Source organism: Carettochelys insculpta, chromosome 1 (assembly GCF_033958435.1).
Source record: "Carettochelys insculpta isolate YL-2023 chromosome 1, ASM3395843v1, whole genome shotgun sequence".
In the NCBI taxonomy this organism is placed as follows: domain Eukaryota; kingdom Metazoa; phylum Chordata; order Testudines; family Carettochelyidae; genus Carettochelys; species Carettochelys insculpta.
Genome location: NC_134137.1, coordinates 283,754,921 through 283,782,900, shown reverse-complemented (window position 1 = coordinate 283,782,900; position 27,980 = coordinate 283,754,921). Strand labels below are relative to the sequence as shown.

Below are 27,980 nucleotides of genomic sequence, written 5' to 3'. Positions count from 1 at the left end.
GTCCCCACCCCTCCCAGGACAAGTAGCTGAAAGAGGCACCACCCCAGAGAGAGGAGAGAGAGACAACGTGGGGGAAGTCACTGAGAATGGTTTATTGCCAGTGTTACAGAGGTCAACACAAGGACAGACAGGCGGGAAACACACCAGAGTTGTTAAAAGAACCCCACAAAACACTTCTAGTTTTTAGGCGACTTGGAAAAGAGCTAAAGAGTTTGTTGTGGCCGAGCCAGGTGCTGCATGTCCCTGGCGAGAGGGGAGAGGGAGCTGCAGTTACCCCACAGGAGAAGGGCACAGAGATGGGTGGTGGCTGCTGCAGCTTTAAGCTTGGTAACCAAAGAGCGGCACTCGCTTAGCCTCCAGGGCAGAGCTTCCTGTGCTGAGGAGGGAATAACTGGGTCCCCTGATCAGTTTGCCCTCCAGGGCTGAAGCAGGTGTTGGATGGGTGAGCACTCTCCAGCATGCCTTCCTCTGCCTTGCACAGCTGTGCGCTCCTGCATGTGTCCAAAGGGCATTAAGCCCTGTTGTGAATCACTCCGTGACAGGCCAGCGCCCACTCCCAGCAGGACCACTGTGAATGTCTGCCATTGCCCCCCAGCTGCAGTGGGATGGGGCTCTAACAACCAGCAGTGCTGGAACAGCTCAGCCTCAGAGGAGGGGGGCGGGGGGTAGCCAGGCTGTTGTGCCTCACAAGGACGTCTCCCTTTGCTCCCAGGAGAGCCCTTAGAACAGCAAGCAGCACCGCCTGACCCTGCTTAGGTGGGGAAGAGAAAGGCAGCCCCCATGCACCAGACAGACTCAACAGGCTGCCAAGCTCAGCATACACCACAGCTTTGCATGGATACTGTACCAGGCTCCAAAGCACAGCAGAGTCGTGCATTATAGGATTCACCCTCAGCCCCTCAGGGTGGTGGCCCTGCTCTGAGTTATGGTGGCACCCACCTTCCCGGGGCCATGGCAGTGCGGGGGGGAGGGGGAATGACAGTGCCCTCTAACCATCTGCAAAGGCACTGCTGCCTTCTCTTCCAACACAGGTGCTGCTCATGCACCTGGGCTCTTGCACTGGGGACCAGGCAGCCCATCCTCTCCCCTAGGAGGGCACCATGCCACTACCAAACTGACTTCCGCTCCTGCCTGCCACATAGCCAGTGCGGTGCGTGGGCAACAGACACTCAGCTCTCACGGCCGACCCCTTTGGACTCCGGCATTTTCCAGAGCCCCAGCAAGGCCTCAGGAGGAGGTGTTCAGCCTCCAGGGAGCTCCCCACGCTGCTGAGCCCAGGCAAGGAGCAGACAGTGTCAGCGTACGTGGAGCTGCAGCCCCGGCTGCGCATGTGCTTATGCTGGAACGTGGCTCAGGCTGCCAATAAGACAATGCTCAGGCCAGCCATGCCCTGCACACCGATCCCCTCCTGAGAAGCTGCACAGAGAGGGTGGGCTGCTTCAAGGAAGACCAGATGTGCTGTTTGTGCTGCAGCGGTTTGTGCCCCTGTGTGTCCTGGGGGCGGTGGGGGGCAGGCCCGGCCAGGCCAGGCCCCGATACTAAAACTGGAGGAAGAAGCAACGAAGGCAGTGCAGTGAGGCAGCTGCATTCCTCCTGGGACCTGCACAGCTGGCTGGGGTGCTCCCCTCAGATGACATACTGCTACCCAGCCCCAGCCTGTGTCACCCTCACTGCCCAGCCCACCGCCAGCTGCATGCCCGTACACAAAGGGGCTTTTTAAGGGCCTTTAACAGGGGAAGAGCGGGAACCCAAACCTCCGGCCAGCTAAATCCACAGAAAAGTGCCACTTCACCTGCAACACCTATAAACAGCTGCTGTGCAGCGAAGGCTTCAGCACCATGCAGTAGCTCCCAGGCCACCCTGCTGCTCTGCCTGCCAGCCACTATCACTGTATGGCAGCACCTGCTGGGCAGGTGGCCTGAACCAATCTCTCCCAGCTGCACCATCTGTGGGGCTGTGTCTAATCCAGGGATGAGAGTTCCTTAGTCAACCACCCAGCCCAAGCCACCCCGTGGCACAAGCCTCCTGAGCCTGGCCACGAAGCCTGGCGTGTGCCTACAGGACGCCATGCTACCTTAGCAACTGTGCCATGGAAATCCAGCATCACAGAGGAGAGGTACCAGTTGCCACAACCACTAGGACACTCAGACAGGAGCGAACACTCGTGTGTGTGTGTGTGTGTGTGTGTGTGAGAGAGAGAGAGAGAGAGAGAGCGCCCCAGTGCCTCCTAAAGAACCCCACTTACATTTTGCATCTGCAAAGACTGATTATAGTAAATTGCTTAATTTATTTAATCACCTAAATCCAAAGCAGAAGACTAACTCTGCAGCTGTGTAGCTAGTGAGGACCCCGCTTCTGAGAATTAAAGACAGGGTGCAGCCTACAACTTGGCAACCACAGTTTGGTGGTACACAACTGGCCAGCACATCAGTGACTAGAGGCTAGATTTATTCCCACTGCCTCTGAGGCTTCCTCCTGCGCCCCACCACCCACACACACTATTATGCACCACACACAAGTCTAGGCAGTCTGGCCTGCAGTCATCTCAAGAGGAAAGATGTCTAAGGGCCTAGGATGGAGTACCAGCGAGCACTTCTTGGGGACCTACACAGCGTGGGTCTCAAAGTGGATAGGACAGAGGGAGAGCAGACTTCATCATCCCAGAGGCAGAGAGATTGTAGCCAACATTGTCAGAAAAGCGTATCTACCACCTAGGCCCTGATTTGTGCACCCACAGCACATGGGAACCAGGCCTGCTCAGCACCTTCCACCGTTGGCACCAAGATGATTCCAACTGAGCCGCTGAAACCTGAAGCACCAAGAAAGGAGGCTCAGAGATCCCTTTTGAAGCTGATGTTGAAGCGACTTGCCCGAAGCCCACGGTGGGATCGCTCAGGCTAGAGCTGAAGTCTCCTGGCTGTCTAGACAGACAGAGGTTTTAAAAGCTGCTCCAAGAACGTGCAAAAGAAAACGTGCTGTTTGGCAAACCCCTATCACATTCAGGGGAAGGAGGATGTGGGGAAGAGACTAATTCATATTTTAAGATTCCCCTGGCACAGCACTACCTTCATGGCCTTAAAAAAAAAAAAAAAACAGGCTACTGGCATATTCTTTACTCCCCAGGCTCAGGCTGCCAGTGTTAGGGGGAAATTAAAGGGGTGGGGAGGTAAAAGGGGTGCAAATGAGCCACCCTAGAGCAGTGGACAGATCCTGAGCCCATGAACCACAGCTGGTCACTCTGCAGCTGCTCAGACCCAACAGGCAGGTGTATAAAATGACCTGTGGGAGGCACACTGCATTTGCCTCTTCTTTTCCCTGGCTGGTGGGAGAGAAGTGGGAGGGAATTCCAGCTCTCCCCAGGTGAGACTTGAGAACCCCTAAGTAGAGATGTCAGTGTAAGTGCTTCTTTAAGACCGTGGGGGGCTCCCCCCACCAGTGGTGAGTGCCTCCTTGCCCTGGCTCTCCGGGGATAGCACCGCCGGTCCCTTGTTCCCCTGCCTCTCCTTAGCATCTGCTTTGGGGAAGTTGTGGGGCTGGTACATTGGCTGTCCTGGCCCCCCGCATGGGGGCACCTGGAGCTTCCAAAGGGAGCTGGGTTCAGGGAAGGGTGGTGAGTTTCCATGGGCAGTGGGGTAACCTAGACATCAAGTCCTGCTGGGTGCACACCTCTCCTCTCCCATCGCAAAGCAGCTCTTCTGCATGTGGCCTGGATGAGAGACCCTATGAGCTGATGAGACATAGGGAAGTGGGAATCTGCCCGCCAGCAGCTCCGCCTCTCCCGCCACCCTCCAAAAGACACAGTTACGAAGAAGATAACCTTATAAAAGACACAGAATGTAAACGACTACATGTCACTCGGCAGACAAGAAACGCTTTCCCGCCCCTCTTCTCCCACGGCAGCTGTCCCAGGCTTTGTCCCTCCTCCCTCCCCGCCTTGCCGCCCCAGGCCTAGGAGCCGATTATCTGGCCGGACCACGTCTCGTGCTTTGTGTGCGGGGCCAGGTTGGTGAGCACCACTTCCACAGCCTGGAACTTCTGGTTCTTGGGTGGAATGGGGCAAATTTTGTACGTGACCTCGTCTCCTTCCACAGGGACGTACTCCCCCTCGATGCTGGAAGAGAGACGGAGACCCGGCAGAGCGTTAGGGGCTGAAACAAGAGCTAAGCCAATCCCGCCCGCCCCACTCCCTTCCCCCAAAAGGAGGAGAACTGGTGATGTCTTGGCTGCTCTCGGAGAGTCAGGACAAACGCTTCCACCCCGAAGACCTGACATCAGTTTTTTATAGGGGTGGCAAGAGCTGCAGCAACAGACCCCTCCTCTCCCTGGCAACAGCAGGCCCGTCCCTACGGCACTGGGGCCCAGATGCCGTGGGCCCCTTTGGAAATCCCTGCATTACAGGATTCACACTGCTGGAGGAGGTTGTATCCCCAGACCAGGTACTGCCCAGCCAGCAGCAGCAGCCTGGGCAGTTCACCTACAGGCACTAGGCCTCCAATCTAGAGCGCCCCACTCTGGGAAAGAGACTGGGGAGTAAAATGGAGTCCTCTCCCCTCCTCCCGCCCTCCCTCAGGAGTACATGGCTACTCCTAGGCCTCCATAACCACAGCTAAGCCCTTGTGCCGCAGCTAACACCACTCACCATGGGCGTTGTGTGATGTGAAGGAATATGTGCAACAAACCGCCCTGAGATCCCCCAGCCCGTTTAACCCCAACTCACTTCGCACAGGCCCTAAACAGCCACCAAGTGGCAGCAAACTGCTGGCCATTGCCGTCAGTTGTCACTGGTGACCTCCCAGTTAGAGGACGCTGTCCTGTTTCCTAGGTCCGCGAGGGCTGGGTGGCTGAGGGGACAGCAATGACCTAAAGGCAAAAAGAGCCAAATCCCACTCCCCACAGGACTCACTCAGAGACATGTACAAATATGTCCTCTGTGCCATTCTCTGGAGTGATGAAGCCATGGCCCTGGGAGCGGGAGAACTGCTTACAGACACCCTTGAAGACGGGGCCAGCAGAGGCACGGGCCGTCCTAGGAAAGGAGAGAGGAGCGGGGAAGAGGTGAAGCAGGTGCACAGCTGACACCAGGAGAGATGCCATGAGATGGTACCACTTAACAGCCAACCTGAGGAGTCTCACAACATCTCCAGCCCGGCACAGGGTCGTATTTCCACCTCTCCAAACAACCTGGTGCGCCTGGCCATTAAGGCCGTGCGCTTGTGCTTGCGGGCTCTCTGAACGGGCAGCCCCGGGGGTAACGGGCACCTTTTGGAAATTCCATCTACCCAGAAACGAGACAGGGCAGTGACTGCTGCTCTGGGTGCCAGAATTACAGCTGTACTCTGTGTACAAAGAGGGCTGCGTTCGTTTGAAGGTGTCAGTTGTTCACTGGGTCTTCTGGTCGCCATGGACACCCCTCGGTTTGGCAGGAGAGACGCCATTAATCACACCCTCTCTGAAGAGCAGGCTGCAATTACCACCAGGAGGCAGCCAGCCAGAGACCCTCTCCTCTGCGGGAAGCAGCTTTCCACAAGGGATGATCCAAAATCCAGTCAGGAACCAGGCATCATACTGCCTCTATTGTAATCCCAACCAGCTGGCAAAGGCCCCAGGCTCAGGTTTGCTGGCGCCGCAGTGGGGAAGTGGTGGGTGGAAGAGGAAAAAGTTGGGTCAGAAATCAGTCAGCTATTTGCAAAATTAACAGGCCAGAGAGAGTCAACAGCCTCCCTCCTAGGAGCCAGGTAGATCAGTCACAGGTGACTGAAAGCATTGGGCCCCTCTATGCCACGCAGAGCACAGGGGACACAGCCACGCACCAGGAGGCCATCGGCTAGGCAGGCAGCAGCCCAGGGTGCCACACATTAAACAGCACCACTGGAATAGCACTCCGAGTGCTACGCACCCACTGCTGTGCCAAGCCCGGACGGCTCGTGGCTGGCCCTGTGGGGGGTACCTGCCTGCTCCTCCCTACTGCTGCTAAGCAGCAGCTCCCCTGTGTGCGCCTTTGCGGCCGTTACGTCTGGATCTCATTTACAAGAGAATCGATAACCGACACCAGGGGGCTGGGAAGGGAAGTGGCGCTAGAAGCACCGGCTGTGTGCTTTTGAGGGGGTACAGACCCTCTGTTTGGAGGAGGAGGTGACAGCGGGGAGCCAGGTGGGTGGCTGGAAGCAAGGAAGCAATTGGTGGGTGGCAGCCTCAGAGCTATTCCTTTCCTGGGGCAACTGGAGACACAGGTTGGAGTTTGCTCACCACGAGCATCATTTGAGGGTAAGAGCACATGTATGTGTGTGTGTCTGTGCGCACACACCTCTGACCGAGGACCACCAGGCAAGGGCCAGCTCGGTTACACAGTAGCTTCTCCCGCCGCTCGCACTGAAATCCCCACTCCTTCTGGCTGTGCCTCCCCATGTCTGCATCAGCCAGGTCAGCACAGCTCCGGAATACTGCTCCTTCGCGAGCTACAGTGGTTGAATGAGCAGAGGGAGCTGGCCCCAGGGTGCGCCTGGGTGTGCTCACACAGACAGCAGCTACAGGCTGTACCTCTCTAATCCAGAACTCCCTCGTCTGGCAACATCCATAATCCAGCACAATTTCAATTAGCTGGACGACCACGTATCCTGGGCTTGGCCAAGATTCCTGTGGTCCCCTAAAGTTTGTTTCCAGCCACCAGTTGTGGCCCTCAGTGTTCTGTGCTGTTATATAGCTGTAATTTACCCCACATGTCTTCTAAGAGCCCAGGAGGCAGCGCAAGTGCTGGTAATGTTGCTAAACAATATTGACCTCTTGTCCTCCAGCAGATTCTCTCCTCTGGAACCAGTCAGGTCCCAAGGGTGCCGGATGAAAGAAGCCCAACCTGTACAATTGCTCCCATTGCTCCCCTGCAGTGGGGCAGTTAACAGGGTTTATGCTCTGCCCTCCTGCCCTTTTGCAGCCACCTTCCTGCCCGACCCTCTGCAGCATACGCCTGCTACTTACGCTGAGTACGTTCTGGTTCTCTTGGTGGGGAGGGGACTGGGCAGGTCCCGGAGGAGAAGATTGCCCCGCTCCCAGATCCGACTTCCCTCCCGGTTAAAGGGGAAAGTGGGCCAGACAGGCGACTTTGGGGAGTGGAGGGGTGGGACTGTCGGTGGAGTGGCTGGGTCTGACGACATGGCGCGGCCGGCAGGGCGAGCTGTCTTCTGGAGGGGAGAGCGGCAACGGGGAGGAGAGCGCGAGCTCACGGTTTGTGCTCTTCCTTCAACCTATAGCAGGGAGCAGAGAAAGAGCCGGTGTCACGTACAGGGATTCCGCAGCCAGTTGCCTCAGCCCTCTCCCATGGCCTCCACAGATGAGCAGGGCCAGGCCTGGGCAGTGCTTGGAGAGGAGATCAGGGAGAAAAAGCTGGCTGCTGCAGAGTGGGGGCGTTGCTCCCGGGGTGTCCGCCCAGCTCCCCCAGCCCCAGCATGCTGTAACCGCACGGCAGTGCGGCCACATGCCTCGAGTGAGCCAGGTGGGAACAGGCGACAGACCTGGGGACCGGGGCTGCTGGTTTTTTAAACCAAGCTGGGTCACAGTGGGGCATGCTGGGAACACAGCTTGTACAAGAGCAGGAGTGATGTACAGCCCCTGCAGCCCCAGCCTGGGCTCCCCCGCCCCCACGGATACAGGCACCACCCACTCACCCCACCCCCCTGCATTGTCCCTCCATAGTAGAAGTAGCTGAGTGGTTTGAGCTATGGCCTGCTAACCCCAGGGTTGTGAGTTCAATTCTTGAGGGGGCCAGTTAGGGAATCTGGGGCAAATAGGAGGAAAAATCCTAAAGAAGGGAGGGTGCTTGGCCCTGCCAAGGGGAACTGGACTCAATGACCTCCTTGGGTCCCCTCCAGCTCTATGAGATGTGTATGTGTAACCCACACTCACAGGAGAGGAGGGCAAAGGAGGAAGTGGGAATCCCCCAGCAGTTCTGGGTTGCACAAGGCCCTCCTCCACCCATGTGAATAATGGGACAGCTCTCTCCCCACACCCACCCCCAATCCCCTGCACCAGCCAGGGCAGAAGCAGAGACCCTGCTCAGCAGCCTGGGGGAGAGAGGGAGAGACCCCTGGGAGCTGCTGCAGGAGCAGAGGGAAGCTGGGAGCAAAACTGCTGGGGTAGAAGCAGCAGCACTAGCAAATGGATATAAGTAGGTGATGACACCCTCACCTACAAGTGTCAGCTCACTTATGCACTGGGTTCAGTTCAGTTTGTAATCCAGGGTAGGAAAAAAAAATCAAGGTCTCTTCCCCTGCCCCACTTTTGTGGTTAGACAATATCCCTGTGTGGCAGCTGCAGCAGGGACACCTGTGATTGGAGAGAGGGGCCCCCCACAAAGCAACTCAAGTGGAGGAAGCAGCAAGAACTGCCTCTGGCTGTCCAATTGACTCAGTTTTATTGACTTTGCTGTCATAGGTGAGGACGGTCTCCAGGCCTTTTACTGCTGAGAGTCAGAGCTGCAGGAGGGATCACACCTTGTCGCTTCTGCTTGAAGGAGCCCTCAGCTATTTTCTAGGTAGGTGCTGGGGAGAAATTTCCCCTACCACTTGCCTGGTGACTTTAGTAGGATTTTTTGCTCAGCTGCACCCATTGCAGTTAACATGAACTGTGTGACTGAAACCCCTTGTCAGCTTTAAAACCTCACCCTATAGAGCAGAGCTACTGGTAACTCCCACTGGCTGGGGAGTGGGATTTTTCAAATGTGAACTAGGCCAGATCTCTGCTAGAAACTTCTGCAGGTATAATAAAGTCAGTTAGAGATAGGATTTGTGTATGACATTTCTGTACCTGCAAAAGGATGAGCATAGAAGAGATTGGACTAGGATATAACTTGGGACTCAAAATTAGCTTTATACTTTATTATATTAAACTCTCATAATTGTTATATGTTAACCAAAAGTCCTAAGTATGTTACGAATTTATATATTTAGTGCTTTATCTCTACTGAAACAGAAAAGAAGTTTTCCTTCAATTGAACCCCCTGGATGAAGGAATTATTGAACTGAGTGGTCAAACAGGAAGAATCCCAAACACTGTTACACGGTGGGGACTGACTAGCTAAGTAGCAGTGCAACAGAAAAGGACCTAGGAATTACAGTGGATGAGAGGCTGGATATGAGTCAACAGTGTGCCCTTGTAGCCAAGCAGGCTAATAGCACAGTGGGGTGCATTAGAAGGAGCATTTCCAGGAGATCTAGAGAAGTTATTATGCCCCTCTATTCGGCACTGGTGAGGCCATATCTGGAGTACTGCATCCAGTTCTGGGCACCTCAGTCTAGAAAGGATGTGGACACATAGGAGAGGGTTCAGCGGAGGGCAATGAAAGTGATTAAGGGATTGGAGCACAAGACCTATGAGGAGAGGCTGAGAGATTTGGGCGTATTTAGTTTGCAGAAGAAAAGGGTGAAGGGCAATTTGATAGCAGCCTTCAATTTTCTGAAAGGGGGCTCTAAAAAGGATGGAGAGAAACTGTTCTCAATGGTGACAAAGGGCAGAACAAGGAGCAATGGTCTGAAGTTACAGAGGGAGAGTTGTAGGCTGGATATTAGGAAAAATTACTTCACCAGGCGGATGGTGAAACAGTGGAATGTGTTACCGAGAGAGGTGGTGGAATCTCCATCCCTAGAGGTTTTTAAGTCCCAGCTTAACATAGTCATGGCTGGGATAATTTAGTTGGGGTTGATCCTGCTGGAAGCAAGGGGCTGGACTAGATGACCTCCTGAGGTCCCTTCCAGCCCTAGGATTCTATGAATGTGTGTAATCTTTCATCCTGACCTTGCTAATACAGCCAGTCATTCAAGGAAGGGATCCCTCAAAACCAATGACAGGTACCTGCAGAAGTATATTACAATAAATAAGACTGGGTAATTGGTAAGGAGAGTTTGTGGTTTAATGATGCTCTCTGAGCAATAACAGGTACTTGTGACTGCAAACGTTTTCGGTAAGGGAGGAAGGAATGACCCACTGAAAAGTGTTCATAGCTCATTAAGAATGATCAGTTACTGCAGTTGTCAATAACAGTGACGAGAGCAGACAGCCCTGTAGTTCAAATCAGACATGGAACCTGAGACAGCCATGACAGAAACTCCAGCAGTGAATAGGCAAGATCAGGTATCACAAACGGAACAGGTTGAAGTGAATCACAGGACAGGACTGTTCCCTCCAAAAGGGCATTTTCTTTGTCTTGCACTTTATGAAAAGGGCAAAGGTCTGGGGAGTTCAACTGGGAATGAACCAACATTCCAGGAGGGACAAGGGAAGGGCCCAAATGACCTTCTCTTCACCAGGGACAGTGGGGAATAAGATGCGTTTTCTCCTGTATCCGATACAATGCTGTTGGAATCTCTGATTAACTAATGCCATCAGAAGTGGTTACTCTGGTGTTTGGCACTGCTATTAAATTCCAACACACAACAAAGTGCTTTTATCACAGTAACTTGTTTTGCTTTGGGAACCAGCCTGAGCTCCACTAGCAAATCCTAACCCTCATGCTCTCCAGCTGTCCCAACACCCCTTTTCTGGTTTCGAAGAAGCCTAAGGGGCACAACTCCCACTGGATGTCATTAGGTGCGCAGCACCTAAACCTCTTCAGCCTTTCTCAAAAATATCTCCCATTGTTATCCCACCAGGAGGAGATTTGAGAGGTCAGTATGGGCACAGAGGGGTCCCCTGTCTCTGCTAGGGTCTAGGGGCTGTCTGAGTAAGAGCTTCTATACCAAGAGAGGTAGCCATGTTAGTCTGTGCCTGCAAAAACCACCAGGATGGAGCAGGTTTTTAGCCACAAAAGCTTATGCCCAAATGAATCTGTTGCTCTTTAAGATGCCACTGGACTTCTTGCAGTTGCTATACTAGCATTCAGAAATGCAGCGGCTGTTGGAGGAAGTGAACCCTATTTTCCCTGCCAGCCCCTCTTCCTCAGCTTTGTGAGCGTCAAGACACATAGCACAGGCCAAGCTGTTCTAGTCAATAGAATCGCCTCAGCTTTTGTCCTCTCTTCCCACATTCATGCTGTGCCTCGCATGCTGGCACTGACATCGACTACACTGTCGTCACCACCTCTTTCTTTTAACAGCTTTCTCCATTTCCGTTGCCCTCCCACTTAAGCTCCTGACTGCTAAGCTAATCGCCTCAAGATATTTTTCCCCTACACCAGAGAGAGCTGGAGCAGACAGACTCTAATAAAGGTTCTGTAAACTGAGGTACCCAGGCCCCATCCTCCTTCCTCTTCTTCCTCCAGGTGCTTACCCAGACACTTTCCAGAGGCTGGAGAGCCATGGAGGGGCCCTGCAAGGATGCTCAGGCAATAGACAGTCACAACCCAGTTGTGGAACCCCCATCCCTGGAGGCGTCCAAGAACAGGTTGGACAAACGCTTTGCCACCCCCGTGGTTCATTAAAATTGAGTTCTGAATAGACATAACTCAAAGACGCTGCCTGCAAAGTGCATTATATAAGCTATTAATTTTAAAGTTACAGTCTGCTGAATTTTTATGTCCTATTTTTGCACATGTATCATTCTTATACGTGAAGTTAGAAATCTGAAGTTTGAAGCTGGTTGTAATTCTGAATGTGCTAATGAGGACCATTATGGATACTTTGGGAACATCATATCAGAGAGGTAGCCAAGTTAGTCTGTATCTTCAAAAACAACAAGAAGTCCTGTGGTACCTTATGAACGAACAGGAATTTTGGAACATAATCTTTCATGGGCAAAGACCCGTGGTCTTTGCCCATGAAAGTTTATGCTCCAAAATATCTGTTAGGCTATGAGGTGCCACAGGAATTCTTGTTGTTCTAGGAGCATAATTGTTCAGTACTCAAACCAATGACCTGTGAATAGTCGTTTGTCCAGTAAGCCCAAACTGCGGTTGGTCCCAGAAAGATATGTGACCAAGCCACCTGGTACTGAAAACCATCTAGCACCAAGTACTTGTCCTTGGGGATGAGGAGGCTAAACAAAGGGTTCCCACCCTGGGGGAAAGTCTATTTAAGGAATGGAAAGTGATCACACATGAAAAAGACCTGAAAAGAAGCCTCTAAAGAACTCTTAAAAAAAGTTGTAGACTCAGGCCGGAGTAAAGATCAAGCCTGACCTGAAACATTTTACCTGAGATAAGAACAACTAGCTAGCATAAGAATTTGCATGTAACAAGTTTCTTAGTCTATTAGAATTAGCTGGCATCTTTTAAAAAAATGTTGTAACTTATTCTAATATGTCATTTTCACTTTCAATCACTTACATTTTACTTTTTATATTTAGTAAAAACTTGTAAATGTAAATGTTACCTGTAGGAAGGGGTGGCAACCACTGTGCATATCTCTTCCATTGATAATGGGGCTGACCTTATGAGATATCTCTGTTTAAATCTTGTGCACAGGGTAAGACAAATATATTTGGGGCTTTGTTCCTGGAAGCTGAGTCCTTATAGTTGAGCTGGTTCAGCATCTGTGTTGCTCTGCTAAGGGGTGGTAACCCCAACTCTGTGCCTCATCTGGGGGAAGACTAGAGCTTCTGGCCCAGCAGGACAGAATGGTGGGGAGCCCCAGAGGAGGGAGAGGGGCATCGGTGGCTCGACTGGCACACCATGGGACAATCCCAAAGCAATTTCTGTGATCCAGCCTGTCACAAAACTGTCAGGAAGGGTCCAGAGGTTTCACAGGGTCTTGCTTCGGCATGGGGCGCTAGACCAGATGACCTCTCAAGGTCCCTTCCAGCCCTACTATCCTGCACTGTATGCTCTTTGCATTGGGATTTACATATCTCGGACAGAAAATTACTACTCAGTGATTATTCACCAGGCTCCCCCTCTGCCTAGCCTTGCCCAGGCATATGATGTCTTCACTGAGACAGAGAGATTTCAACAGTTAAAGATGTCCATCAGTTTATTGCTTTAGGGAAGTTGTGCTTCTCCTGGAACTTGGCAATAGAAGTTGACCTATCTCTGCCACTGATCTGCTGCATGACCCCAGGCAAGTCACTTCACCTCCCTTTCACCGTCTTCTCTTTGCCTCTGCTATTTACATTGTTAACTCTGTGGGACAGGGCTTCTCTGCTGCTGGCCAGTGCCTGGCATAACCATCTCAGTCAGGTACTAGGCATTAGAATAATGTTAATGCTAACAATTCTTTTTTTTATTTTAACCACAGAGCAGAAGTGGATAATGAGAGTTGACTCAACAGCCCGATGCCCTTTTTTGGGAGTGCAGAGTTTGTTTTCCCGGATGTTACTCAATCTACCTAGCACAGCCGGAAGTCATTTCTTTCTCTAGTTTACTGTTGTAGAGGTTTCTGGGCAGATTTTAAGCCCCTCTCTGCCTGCTGATGTCAGATGGTGCTTCAGAAAGACATACACGCAGGAATGCTGACACCCACATAGTCCAAAGATCTGAATCATGAGACTGGCATAAGGGGATTATTTTTGTTTGTTTTTTTTAAACGGAGGGTTGAGGGGAAGATCTGGCCTTCTGTTTTTGAGCCTTGAGGATTCATGTTCTCAAGCTTCTATACGGGGTTTAAGACAGACACCAAATTCTGAGCCACAGTTCCATTTCAGGGACTAGCAATGCTGGGATGCCAGACGTTACGCGAAGCATGAGAAATCAGATTCGGCGGTGGGCGATTGGCCCTCAGCTGACTTGAGAATCAGAGTTGTTAACTGGCTCCACAGAGCTAGTTGCTTAGTCATTCTGAAATCACCATGTGAACGTGATCTCGGTTGTTTTTGGCAGTTGGACCAATCGCAGGGCAGTGCTAGCTCTGATGGTGCAAGAGGCTATTTCTGTGCACTTCTCTTCCATTGGGTAATTCAGGAGTCTCTGTCTGCTGCACATATGTGATGCCAGCAGCAGGCAGCGGTTGCTGGTGCATCGCGTCGGGGGTGGTTGTGTTTTTGAACTATGTTCACTTGAGTGTGTCAGAAGTGCCCACTGCTTCCCAAGGAGAGGGTGTCCTGGGCAAATCCCAATGCTGGGAATACCCTGCCTAGACGAAGTTCCCCTTGCAGTGTCAGCTGGAGCTGGAGTTTACTTCCTGCCTCAGACTGTTCTGTGGCACTGCATTTAAACTGCTGCCCTAGTCCAGCTCAGAGGCCTTTGCACTGCAGCAGAGAATGAGTGACTGCTAGGTCTGTGGTGCAGTCAGATGCCTTCAAAGGTAGAGGCATTACAGAGAAGCCGGTGGAGAATGTACTGGCTTTATCTAGCCACATCTCTCTAGCATGAAATTATCCCCAACAGAACTGAACTGCACCAGGTGGGATAAAACTGACCATGCCATCGTGCAGGGGTAGGAAGTGGATTTTCAGGCCATGCTCCACCTGAGTAGCTGCCCACCACACAACCACGAGGCTGCCGGGTTCAAGAAGGAAAAGTGACTTTAGTCCAGGGGAGAGGCAAGAGAGAGACCCCCCCCGGCTTGGCAAAGGCTCAGGGGTAGGTGCAGTTTGTGTGCGTTGGGGAATGAGTCTTGGAAAGGCGAGCCTAGCTCTGCGCCCGTTTGTAATTCAGCCACACGCAGCTCCTCGAACACGTCGGGAAAACCAGAGAGCAGAAATTGGGTTCCAAACTGAGGCGCATCCTCCCGAGGAAAGAGCAGAGCCCCGGGTGCAGAGGTGAAGGGGATCCTCTCTGCTCTGAAAAGAGATGGCGCTGAGCCCTTTGGGGGAGTTTTCTAGATTGGTTTCAGGAAGGGAAGGAGCGTCTCACCCTCCTCCCCCAGGTTTTGTTTTCTCTGCTGGTCGCTGAGCCCACAAGGCTGCCAGCATTCCTCCTGGCTGTGCTCCAGCAGGCCTGGTATCCAGGCCTGAACCACTTCCCATCTGAGCAACTGCCACTTGTCATCCCCCCAGAGCCTTTACACTGTTTCTGTGGGTGCTGAATACCAAGGCCATGCTGTTCTCCTTCTAGGAAGTGGGCCAGGCCTAGGCTAGGGGTGCTTTCCCAGTACGGGAATCCCAGTCCCATACCACGCCAGCAAAGCACTGGAAAAGAGAAGGCTGAGAGGGGACATGAGAGCAGCTTTCAAGTACCTAAAAGAGGGTTACAAGGAAGAGGGAGAAAAATTGTTCTCCTTAATTTCTGAGGATAGAACAAGAAGCGATGGGTTTAAACTGCAGCAAGGGAGGTTTAGGTTGGGTGTTAAGAAAAATTTCCTAACCATCAGGGTGGTTAAGTGCTGGAATAAATTGCCTAGGGAGGTTGTGGAATCTCCATCACTGGAGATACTCAAGTAACAGGCTGGATAAATATCTAACTGGGATGATATAGATGGTGCCTGGTCCTCCTCAGAGGGCAGGGGCTGGACTCGATCACCCCTTGAGGGCTCTTCCAGTTCTAGTATTTTGTGATTCTACGTGGGCAGTGCTGCATCGGCAAAGCCACAGTGACACGAGAGGCTTTTGCCAGCACAACTGTGCAGCCATCACAACTCATCATTGCTCCCCTAGGTGCTGGAGATGCGGGGGGGAGCTGTAGCACCCCGTCTTGAGGTAGTTTCCATCATATACAGAGTTTCCCGTTGGGTTCAACAGCTGTCAGCTCCCCCCCGCTTTAAAAATGGTTCCTGCACCCCCGATCCTGCACCCCCGCCTTTGTTGGCTCCCCATGGTGTTTGACCCCTCCCAACCATTCTCAGGTCCTTTCCCAGCTCCTAACCTTTTCCCTAACCCCTTCCAGTTCCTTTATCCCTCCCACTGACTTCCCGCTGTGAGGCACCAGCGAGTGCAGCTGCCCTTGGCTAGGTGGAACCAGAGCAGATCAGTAGAGAAACATTCATGCCATTGCACAAGGCACTGGCGAGACTTCACCAGAACTAGCACATGCAGTTCTGGTCACCCGCACTCCTGAAAGTTAAATTCAAGCTGGAATGGGGCAGAGAAGAGTTACTAAGATGCAGCGGTCCCAGCAGCCACCACAGTCCTGGGACAAGGTGTGCCGGGCAGGCCCAAAGGAAGAAGGGGCGGGGCTTGGGCTAATCAGTCCCCGGTTCCCCATCACCACGCGCCAAGCAGCAGCACAGTGCTCTGCAGCATTTCAAAGGGGTCTAGCTCTCTGGCCACCAGAGCTCCGCTGCTTCCTGCAGCGACAGCAGGGCTGCTGGGATGACCACGGGAGGGGTGGGCGTAGCTGACGAGAAGAGACTGGAAGAGCTTGCCTCGGTGTGAACAGCAAGGCAGCACAGAGGGCATACGCTCCGTCCGCTCTGTTGAGAGCGCAGCTGGCATGCTTGGCTGCTCGCTTGGCAAAACTGCCAAGCAGAAGGACAGCAGCTGGGGCTGCCCAGTGTCCTGGAAGCCCTGTCTGTCAACAGAGGGCCCCCTGGAGCGTCCAGACCGGCTTTCAGTAGACAGAGGCGTTATGCCTCCTGGGGAGCAGGACAAGGCTGTTGACAAAAGTACTACATTCTGTCGATTTACTGTCAACAGAACGGCTTGGGAATGTGGATGCTCCCCGGGTTTTGTTGACACAACCCTCTAGTATAGACATAGCCTGGAAGACCAGCACCTCCACTTCCAACCCCAGGTTTATTATTTGCTGCGAGAGGTTCTCTAAGGTTGGGGAAGAGCAGAATCTAGCAACTCCCACCAGAAACAGCAGTTTGCAGCCATCCTAGGCTGGTAACTAGTGGGCTTGTCCCCCAGGAAGCACTCAGCCGGGATGGGTGCGTGACAGCTGATGGCTAGAGCTACTCAAGAAATGGGATTGTTTCCCATGGAATATTCTGATGAAACGAGAACAACTTGGTTTTCCAGCAGCAAATAACCAGCAACGTATGGGTGGCAGGCGCAGGCTGAGGAATGCTTGCTTTTAGTCAAACAAGGGTTGATCAGCCCTGCTTGGGGTAACCCAGCAATGCACTGGCAGAGCAAGTGGGGCCCCATCCGGAAAGCAGACCAATCAAAAAGCATTGAGAGAGTTGGGTGGAGGAAGAGCCAGGCCTTGGGTATCCAATAGGAAGAAGAGACACAGAGATGGGCACTGCTGGAGTTCTCTGCTTTGGAGTTCCTTCATCCCTCTTCATCCCCGTCGCTTCATCCCGGTGCTCAGACACGACAGAGATCGGCACTTCCCAGATGCCCACATCGAAGTATATTGGCAGCTGTACAGCCAGTGTCAGACCTCCAGTAGCAAAGGATGCTGCAGCTCACAACTGAAATGAGTTGGGAGAGGTTGCGCAGCACCTCCTTGTATTGGACCAGCTTGAGTTCAGTGCAGCTGGTGCAGTAAAGGAGGCTGGGCAACCCTTATTTGACCTCCTTCCCTTTGTGTAGATGGAGATATGCCACCTTTGCCTTCTCTGAAGAGCGGCACAGAGCAGCTTGTGACCTCCCTCCGGGAAGAAACAACCACAGCCCCGTCTGCTGGTGCTAGAATACAGCCAGCATTCAGGGTGTTGAATCTGTGGGGAATGTAGTGTCACGTGTGAACAGATCTGTTGATGGATCCCCACTCCTCTTCGCACGCCCAGCACGAGAGGCAGGGGGCGGAAGTTCTGAGGAGACGATGCAGCAGCGTCTTTTGGGCATGGATTGAATGCCGTCCTGCCCTTGAGCATGGCAGTGCTGCCAGCTCCTGGTTTTATCACATGAGTGGCAGATGCTGGAGCCAAGAGATTACAGGAGAATCTCAGTTCCCCTTGAGGAGAAAGTTCTAGCTCTCTAGTTGCGGAAGAAGGCATAAAACCATGCCGAGAGCATCACCAAAAGGCTCAGACCCCAAAGGAAGTGAAACAGAACTAGTGTTTATTATCCTTTGGGGGTTTTTAAGCCAGGTTCCTCCTCTGAGCGTTCAGGGTTGGTAGCACCAGAGCTGTGTTTACGTAGCCCTACAACAGGTGGGCAGTGGCTTCCTTGGCCTCACTGACCAGGCCTCACTCCTGATCTGGGCTACGAGAGGTCGGTCTCCAGGCTCTTTTGGGCCCTGTTGACATCTGTGGGAGCAGGACTCGGCCCTCACTCGCCGACCTCTTTGCTCCAGAAGGGAGACACGTGTTAGTGGCTCTTTATAAACATCTCCTAAGAAATTAGCTGACGCCCATTCCAGCCTCTTACAAGGTGTTACACATGGACTTTGAGTCACGGCCAGCCAGGGAATCACTCGCGCCAGTTGCTGAGAAGGGACAGGCTGGGTGTCGTGGCAGTCCTCTCAGCTGGCCGGGCCTGTAGGCCCCGTGCAACCTGCTCTCCAGGCAGCAGAGGCAAAAACGTCTGTCTGCCAAAGAAGGCTGCACCATGGGGAGGGCAAATGGCAGTGAGTAGCACAGACCTGACACAGCACCTTCCCTTATCCCTGCTGCACAGCAAGCAAGACTGAAATAAAGTCCCTGACCTGGCACTGTGCATGTACAGACCTGTTCCAGCCTACCCACAACGCCTTCCACCCTCTGTTAGTCAGCTGCCCCCCTGGCATGCAGGGACCAGAACTAACGGGGGACAGGTGCAGCGACTGGCATCCTACAGTCAACTGTGTGTGTGTGTGTGTGTGTGTGTGTGTGTGTGTGAGAGAGAGAGAGAAAGAGAAAGAGAGACCACACACCCCCAACACACACAGAGTGCTGGAAGCAGCCCCACGGGGCTGTCAGACTAACTGAAGGACCAACCTTCCCCTCTCCATGGGAGATCAGTCAAATTAACTAACTGCTCCCGCCCCGCCCTCCTTCTTGCCTCCGAATCTAGCCATAGCCCAGAGCTCCCTCCGCCCCCGCGCTCGGACCCTGCCCTGGGCAGGATTGCTGGGGAGAGCAAGCTGGACTTGCCCTGGGCTGCACAGCCATCTCCGAGAAGGGGCATGTCTCCCATCACTGGCTGAGGGGACTTCTTGGCTTTGTCCCACAAAGCGGCTCAGACAGCTCGTTGCGGTGCAGCCGGCCTGCCTCAGAACGGGCCGGAGCTCTCCTTTGGAGCACCAGTGCCCACCGGTGACCCACTCCCAGGGAGGGCACGCCCTCTCCCTGCCCAGAACCCCGCAAGGGGCGCCATCAAATCGTCTGTCAGCCCCTTGCATGTGGAGACTCCCCTCCTCTAAGGGAGTCTGCAAACAAGCCTGATGGGAGGACCCTGTTTGTCCCTAGCTTTCCAGGCAACGCCTGCCACTCTCCCCCACTGCCCGCCTGGCTGCCCCTGGTTTCCAGCTCAGCCCCCGCAGCAGCGATATCTCACCTCCTCTGTCTCTGCCCAGCTCTTGCTGTATCTAAGCGTCCAAGCCCCAGGCTCGTGTTTTTGCCCCAGCAACAGAGTTGCCTCCGTCCTATCGGATCCTGTGGCCTAGGACGGCCCCTCCGCCCTTCCTATGAACACCGAACACAGCTCTGGCAGAGGGACAGCTTCCTATCGCTGCAAAACACCACCCAGTCAGCGCACCGCACACCACCCCAGGAGGCTGAGGAGGGGAAATGCGCACCAGCCCCTGGGAGGCACCGCTGCGGGACGCGGCCAGGGATCGCGGCCGCCTGACGCACAGGGGAGCCCTCAACACAGACAGGACCACGGCAGCCGCCTGCTCACCTCTGCCCGAAGCGCTTACAAAGGGCGGGCGGCCAGGCCTCTGTCCCTACGGCCATTGCAGGACAATGAGATCCTGGACAGACTCCAGGTCAGAGAACAATATTCCAGCGGCCCAACCCCACTTCCTGTGGGCTCTGCTTCTCCCCCTCCTAATGCACTGCAGCCCCGGGGGCCCCCTTAGCCAGGGCCCTGGGATGCAGCCATTAAAGCCCCTGTGTGCTGTGTTCCAGGCCGGCTGTGCCTGGCAGACAGGAGTCTGCCCCTATGCTGCTGTTCTCCCTCCTGTCACTCTCTGTCCCTGCACTCACCTGCAGGCTTTTCCCCCCACTGCTCCCATTGCCTGAGAATTGTGGCCAATGGGAGCAGTGGAGGCATGGAGCTGCAAGCACAAGGCCAGCACAGAGCTACCTGTCCCCACTGCCCGCGGGAGCTGCATTAAGTAAGCACCCCAATCCCCTGCCCCTTCCTCCCAGCCCCTGCACCCTCAGGCCCCTCCAACACCCTCCCTCCCAGCCTCCAAATCCGCCCCCAGCCTGCTCCCACCCAACCCCCCCGACACCTGCCCCCAACCCACTTCTCCACCTTCCCAGACACCACAAGCCCGCACCCAACCCGCTTCCCAGCAGCCCCCTCCCACACACTGAACCCTTATTTTTGGCCCCACCCTGGCACCTAGGGGGCCCCCGCAAAATCTTCTAGTCCCGAGCTCTCAGAATAGTAATTCAGCCCTGCACACCACCCCTCCACCCCAGGAGAATGACGAAGCTTAACAGGTCTGTAAAACACTCTACATCTCCAAAGCATCTATAAAGCAGCAGAGGGGCAGCTCCATTTTACTTGGTGCAGGAGTGGGGTGGGAATCCCCAGATATCTGCATCTGGGATTATTGCAGCATTTGCTACATTTCCTCCGATACTGGCATTTGAAACTAAAGGGATTATCTCCCCTTCTTCTCACATCCCTTCCTCTCCCTTGGCATTCTCCCTTCTCCGCCTTCCCCGGCAAGCCTGCGTAACACCGGCAGCATCACGACCACTCTTAGGGTGGACCGAGAGGACCATCACTAGCAAGCTCTAGTAGAAGGGGAGGAAAAGGCTCATTCCAAAGGCAGAAAGACCTCTGCACTATCTGGGGACGAAACACAGGAAGTTGCTGGCAGAGCCCACGGTGTTTTCAGTTCTTATCTCCCCCCGTTCCTTGTACTCGTTTCACTTGCCCAAGTGATCATGAAGCCATCACAATCTCGTCAGGAGACGCTTGAATCACTGCGTTGTCACTACTTTGGGATTCTGCATTGGTCTCACGAGCCTGTAGGATGGCTCCAGCACAACCAGGATTCTCCCGCGCAAGCTTCTTGTCCCTTGCCTGGGTGGAGGGGCTAAAGGGACATTTTGGGAGAAGACAGAAGAGCTGTTGGTGGCAGAGAGATTGAGGCTGTCGCAGAAATAGTCCCCCAGGCAGCAGATGGGCGATAAAGCAGCGCTCGGAGTGGCCATGGCATTTTACATCCGTTACTTGTAGGGACAGCCTGACCCCCGACAGTCAGAATTCTGCACACGCTATTTTAAAGTTTGGCAAAATTCTGTACATTTTGTCTGTCCAAACAGAATTAATTATCAAAATAACGGAACCTGGCACGATTATATGACTTCAAGATACCCATCAGCAAGTAAGTCTGAAACAATGCAGACAGCAAACAAAAGATTCAGGAAATGATTTTTGACAACTAGGCTCCTTATGAGGCATATTAATACAGCACCCTGAGTAACAGTTCGCTTCAGCTACAACCTAGAGACATTTCCCACTCCCCTCAGAAGCAGTGCAAAGGCTGGGGGAAGTCAGGGGTAGCAGAGGAGCTGAGGGAGAGGCAAGGAACTGCTGAGAAGGAGCCTGGGTAGGAACTCGGAGGCGAGTGGGAAAGGAAGGAACAGGTTTGGGAGGGGTGGTGAGAGACTGTTAAGGGGCCTCCTCTGTGCAGACAGCGGCTGAGCCCTCCCCAGCCTCTCCCATTCAGCCAGGCACGTCTGCATGGGCAGTGGGTACCCAACGGCTTGGGCAGGCTAGCCCCTATCGCCCAAGGCCCTGACTCAGCCACCTGAGGCTCTGACAGAGCCCAGACCCTCCCCCCAGAGCATCAAGCAGGCAGCAAGTGGCCCCCAGCCCGACAGATGACACGTGGTCCCCCACCAGTCCCCAACACCTCTGAGTGCTGGATGGGCAGCATACCCTCCTTCCAGCCCCAGGGCTCTCATGCGCAGAGCAGGCAGGACCAGCAGCGCCATGCCCCAAGCACCAAGGCCTAGGGACCTCTGAACACTGGGCAGTCCCAGCTATGCCAAGTTCTGAACACAGGCTGGCCATGGCCACTTTAGTTCTAGTCTCAGCCCCTGCGTCATGCTTCCTTGAAGATGAGGGAGCAGCCTACCCTTGGGCTGGGGCCAAAGGGGACAGATTACCAGGAGGTGACCTCCTGGGTTGAACATGGGCAGAGCCTCCCCCAGGCTGAGACATGCAACCCATGCACATCTGTCCCATCCCCATGTGTCCCTGCAGCCCAATCAGCCACCCCCTCCCCCGTCCCTGTGTGTTCTTGCACCCCCAGTCAGCAACCTTTCCTTCCCCCGGTCCTCATGTGGCTCAATGCTCCCACTCCCATTCAGCCCCCACCCCAGTGTTTCCATCACATACAAGGTTTAGATTCAGTGGCTCTCAGCTCCCAACCCCCACCACCACTTGTGTAAGTTGTTCCAGCACCATTGCCCCCACTAGCATCCCCATGTGCCCAACTCTGTCTGCCACATATCCTGTGCCTCCTGACCAGCCCTCCCTCTAATTTTTAACATCTCTGGGCAGAACACATTTTGGTGTGTGCACCAAGTCGCATGCAGACGTGCACCACCCATAGAAACCCACACTGTGGATGGCTGTGGGCACTCTGCTAATCAGCTGGGTGGCACCCGACTCTCTCCTGGGCGGCTGCCCAAGTGCTCAGCTTGCAGGGAACACTGGTCCTGACCGCTCCTAACAAAACACCACACCGTGAAGAAGAAAACCCCTTATTTTCTGTCCGCAGCTGGGACTGGCCGGAGGATGACTGCTTTCTATGCCAGCTGGGGTGGATGACGAACAGGTGGGGCCCTGGGACAACAGTCACAAGGGAACCCCATAAAATAGTAATGTAATGTCATTAGTTATGCTTTAAAATCTATTTATACATATTATTACTCCTGATGCATAATAAAATTACACAAATTAATTTTAAAATAAGAAAGACGGGACACATCTCTTGTTCCATTAAAGCAACTTGCTTAAGCAAAATGGAGCTACAGAGCCTTGGGGAACCTCATGCCTGGGGGCCCGGGGCCAACTGCCCTTATGTTTGCCCACCCGTGTTTTCCAGTGGTGCAGAAGCCCCCGGTGGCTGAAAAGTGTAACTGCAGCACCTATTTCTGTAGGGAAAAAAATTCTGCATGGCACATGAATTCTGCGCGTGTGCAGTAGCACAGGTTCTCGCAGGAGTGATCCGCCAACAGCAATGACACATCCCTCCCATCATCAAGAGCTGACACAATTTCAAGGTTGGGGGGGGGGTCATGTGACCATTCCACCCTTTGCCCCTGGGCTGAGGAGCAGCAGCAGAACTAGGAGCATCTGGATAGTGGTGAGTAAGCTCCCTGGGGCTATCTCATTGGAGCCTGATTCCCCAGGCAGGGCCCAGGCTCCTTCAGGGGGGAGATGTAAGAGTGCTTGGAGGCACAACTTGGAGCTGTGCTGCCTGCCCTATCTGGGGAGCACCAGGCCACGCAGAAACAGTCTGGCTCAGGCAGAAGGACCGTCAGGGATACCAGGCAAGCACCCAACACCCATGGCTCCCATAGCATGGAAAGCCAGGGCTCTGTGCAGCTCCCTCCAGCTTCCAATCCACCAGCACCTTGCAGGAGACAGTGTTCAAAGGGTGGGGTGTGCCCCCCGCCCCAAGAGCTAAATGGAAGGCAGAAAGCTGTCTGTGTAGGGGGTCACATACCCCGCACATGTCACTGTGGGCACTTGCATCCCACTTACCCTGGAGGAAGCACCCTCCTTCAACTGGCCCTGCTACCTTGCCAGTCGGATAGCAACACTAATGGAGCCCAAAGTCCAGCTCTTCCCTGCTGGTAATTGCATGACAGGGTCTCCTTTTGAGGAGGGTGTGCATGTGGAGGGCTGACACTGCACCGCGTCTGCTGTTACATGTGGCGTCCACCAGCCACGCAAGGCAGCCTCCAGCTTCGCACAGGCCCACGAAGGCCAACACCCACTGGCTCATTCAAGTGTTAATTTCAGGTGACGTAATTCGCACTGATGCCGGACCTGTCACACCAGCAGTCTTAGCAGTGCCCGCAGGGCAAATACAAGCTGGGAAGAGACCCTCCTCCTCACATCCACCTCCGCTGCAGGGGAGCAACCCCCATGCTCTGAAACAGAGAGACACGGGGTGTTCCCCATAAGCGAGCACAGAGGCGGCTGCCCAGGAGGTCAGGTGCTGCCCAGCTGATTAGCGGAGGGCCTACAGCCGGCAGTGTGTGTTCCCGTTGGTGGTGCGCCTCCGGCACATGCCTTGGTGCGCACAAGAAAATTTATTCTGTCCATGGATGGAAAAAAATTAGAGCAAACCCTGGAGACAGGGCCTCCTCCATGAATGCCAGAGACCCATGGAGGCTCCTGAGGCATGGGTCAGTCTGCCCAAAAGTCAGGCAGCCTGGAAACCTGAGTACGACACACCACTACGGGACAGTTGGGCTGGCCACATCCGAGGCTGAAACTCCCCCTCCCCAGGTAAACAAGGGAACGGAGGAAATTAAAGCTCTGGCAAAGCTGCACTGAAGGGCGGAAAGATCTGTGATACATCAGCCCAAGAGGCCTTGCTATTCCCACCTGGCCAGAGGGAGATGCAGAGGGGCTGGGAGCCCAGAGAAAGCCTCTTTCGTGCCCTTCCCCTGCAGGCAGATCCCAGCAGCCTTCTGACGGAGTAAGGTCTGTATCCGGTAAGGGGGAGGGTGGCTGCGAGCAAAGCAAGGTGCTTTGAGTCCTCTGCCTCACCTCCAACAGCCATGTACCCCGCTGCCAGGGGCTGAGAGGGCTTCCTTCACAAAGAAGGAATCACAAGGCACCCAGGTCCCGCCTATGGCACAGTGCATGAGTGTGCATTAACTCAGCTCCATGAAATGGAGGTCGGGAGAATTTCCAGTACTGCCCTCTGCCCATTGTTGAGAGACTCTTTCCCCCCAGCCCCTGGGCCTCTCCCTGGAGAGGAGAACAAAACTGTGGTGGCATTGCTTGGACAGTGGCAGTAGATGAAAGCCAGTTGAGTCCGGGACCTTCACGGACAGGCCTCATTCTCTGAGTTCATGTGGGGCAGCAGGCTCAGCGGCCTGTGCGCTCATTAAAAACCAAGCCCTTATATTTCACTAAAACTGCTGCCATCATCCAGAACCCTGCAGTTTTACTCTCTCTGGCAGCAGCACGAGCGACATCTACCTTACCTCCTTCAGAAAAGAAAAGAGGAATGTTTCCAAGCACCACTGCCACCGGAAAAAAACCTGTTCTGCTGAAGAATACGCAAAACCCCAGTTCAATTATTCAAGACAGGCTGTAGACACGTCAGCTTTCACCTAAAACTCCCTGTGCCTCCATTCATCCAGATACTCAGAAGGGCCCACAATTAATCAAACAAAAGTCTCTCTCTTTTAAAACACACAGACATTTATTTTAGAGCTGGCTGTAACCTGTGTTTAGGCCTCCAGATATGGTCAGGGTGCTTTTGAAGAGATAATACCCCCCTTTCTCCCTCCTACCCTCCCACTCAGTACAGGAGCAAAGAAAATTCCTCAGCTGTCATTCAGCCAAGCTACAGGAAACAGAGCTAGCTTGGTTAATCTACCCCAGTAAATCAGTGCCTCCAGGCTTTTCGTCATCTCTGTTGCTCCTCTGTATTTTCTGCAATTTTCCAGGACCTTTCAGGTAAAAAGGTGCCCAGAACTCCACAATATTTCAATGGTGGTTGCGCCAGTGACATCTACATTGTAGGTACAGTTACACGCACATATATCTATCTCATCGAGCTGGAAGGGACCACAAGAGGTCATGGAGTCCAGTCCCCTGCCCACACAGCAGGACTTATCACCATCTGGGCAGATTTTTTTTTTTTTTAAATCCATCTACCCAGTTCCCTAACTAGCCCCCGTCAAGGGCTGAGCACAACCCTGGGTTTAGCAGGCCAATGTGCAAATCACTAAGCTATCCCTTCCCACTTACCAGATACAGACCTTACTCTGTAAGAAGGTGGCAGCTAGTCCTGTTCTCAAATTGAAGGTCTTTGTGTAGTCTATCCCAAATTGATTTTTTTCTTTTTTGGCAGCTATATCCCATCACAAATTCAGGTCCAGCATGCTGGCTGCACTCACACCTTGGCCAGTTTGAGGATTCCTGCTGAACAAGCTTCTCCCAGCTATGAACTAGCTGCTAGCAGGTGATTTTCCTCCGGCATCTCATTTAATTTATTTCATGCCCATCTCTCTCACTTATCTAGGTCGCTAGTGTTTGCAGCTTCCCCCAGTTTAGAACCAGCTGTGAGTTTCCTTGTGTTGTTTTCCACCTCTTCCAGCTCATTAATAAAGATGGTAAGTTTTAAGAAGGGGCTGCTCCTTGCAGCATATCAGTGAAAATCCCTCCTCCCCCAAGGACTGCATCAAAGGAAGTGTGCTGCCAAACTGGAGACCACCATGTACGTTTCCTTCACCTTGGAAAGCATACTTGGCACACCATTGCCACAAGCAACTGGATACAGGTGATAGTTTGGGGCACAGAAAAGTGAAAGGAACATTTTGGCCTGGAGCCGTCCAATAAGGAGCAGGTCCAAAAACCCAAATTGTCTAGACACAGCTAGATCTCTCTTGATAGAGATCTACACAGTGGGTCAAAGCGGGTCTTTGCCCATGAAAGCTTAGGCTCCAAAATATCTGTTAGTCTGCAAGGTGCCACAGGACTTGTTTGTCCACAGAGTTCAGTAATAAAATTACTTTTTAATTCCCCTTCTTTATCTACACACACCTACTTACTCCCTGATCCCAGCGCTGGAACGGGCTGCTCCCAAGAGTGATTATTCTAATAGACCATAGCCAATTAAGGAACAGTTATGATTCAATAAATAGGTTACACTCCAGGCAGATCTGCTGTAGTGCTTTACAGACCACCTTTATTCTTTCTTCCTCCTCTTCAGAGCAGCGCTCTGGTGTCTGGCAGGTTTTTATAAATGCTGTCTCTATACAATGCTAATGAAAGCCTCTTATCCCTGCCTGGCTGGGGCACCACGTCCTGCCATCAAGAGTTAAATCACGAGAGAGGCACTGTCACTTACATATCCTAGATGTGAAACGCTCCTGTACAGAGATGAATCACAATAAGATAAATAAACCATTTGCAGGGCTACATGGGTAACACTCCCCTCCCTTGGGCTGACCACACTTACCCTCGGAGGAGCTCTGGTTAGGCAGCCACATCCACAACAGCCTGATCAGTGGCAAAATATAAAATGTTACCTTTATAGACAGATTATAAAAGCGTTCTTAGTTGGGGCTAGGCAGCTGGATTTGGGGAGGCTGGTGTTGGGGGAGAAAGAACAAACGAGTTCCCAGTGCCAAAGGGGTGGAGGTTGGAAAGAGCAGCCATCATGGAGTCTTGGTTAAGCTTTTTTTTAAAAAAAAAGAAAAGAATATGCACGGGAATCAAAAGGCTCCCCGGCTCGTTTTTAGTGGGAAGAACGGTTCTTTTCCCATCTCCAGAGAACGTCTCCATCCACCCACCCGCCCCCGCCTTTGTAGATTTCACTTGCCGTTTGCAGGAACCAATTTCCGTCAGTCCCCAAAGAACACCTCTTTAAAACAGCCTTAATGAGAGGGTTTAACAACCCCCCCGCCCCGCGCCCGAAAATGACAGAGCAGATACTAGACACCTCCCTCCCAGCTGATCCCAGCCTTGTCTGGCTACGCTACCGCTATTCACAGCGGGGGGATCACACACACAATACTACTGCTGATGCCAAAGGGTTTTGTCCTAGGAAGGGCAGGCAGGCAGGAGAGGAAAGTTAATTCACATTTAATATTACAGCTCCTCAGCCTCAGCAAATCTATTTTACCCCCGCGGATGAGTCACTGCAGTGCTCCAGAGGGTGCCATAGGGGGCGATCTGCCTCCCAGCCCTTCCTAGTCAATTACACACACACCCCCACCCCGGCCCGCCGCTGTAATTGACCAAGCGCCAGTGTCCGGGGCGGATGGAAGCTCCCCTGTTACCTGGGGTGGGGGTGGGGCAGCAGCGGTCCTCCCGCACTCCGCCGCCCTCCGGGGCTCTCCGCCGCTCGTCACCCCGCTGGCTGCTGCTGCGAGGGGACGGAAAGTGTTTGGAGCGTGTGATGTTGCACCCTGAGCTTCGCACAT

The 27,980-nt window shown here is 53.4% G+C and overlaps 1 protein-coding gene across 4 annotated transcripts; it reads right to left on the bottom strand.

Moving 5' to 3' along the window:
* Window positions 1-72: 72 nt before the first annotated feature.
* Window positions 73-27,980, bottom strand: CSDC2 (cold shock domain containing C2). Of its 4 annotated transcripts, XM_075010021.1 has the most exons (5): window positions 27,837-27,970; window positions 27,014-27,054; window positions 6,973-7,238; window positions 4,904-5,026; window positions 73-4,111 (listed from the first exon to the last, which is right to left on the bottom strand). In XM_075010021.1, exons 3-5 carry the CDS (start codon window positions 7,146-7,148, stop codon window positions 3,949-3,951), a joined length of 462 nt encoding a protein of 153 aa, XP_074866122.1. In that variant the 5' UTR covers window positions 7,149-7,238; window positions 27,014-27,054; window positions 27,837-27,970; the 3' UTR covers window positions 73-3,948. The 4 variants fall into 4 exon arrangements, with proteins under 4 accessions (XP_074866122.1, XP_074866094.1, XP_074866112.1 ...); XM_075009993.1 differs by lacking the exon at window positions 27,014-27,054 and having other exon boundaries at window positions 27,837-27,980; XM_075010011.1 differs by lacking the exons at window positions 27,014-27,054; window positions 27,837-27,970 and adding an exon at window positions 19,507-19,532.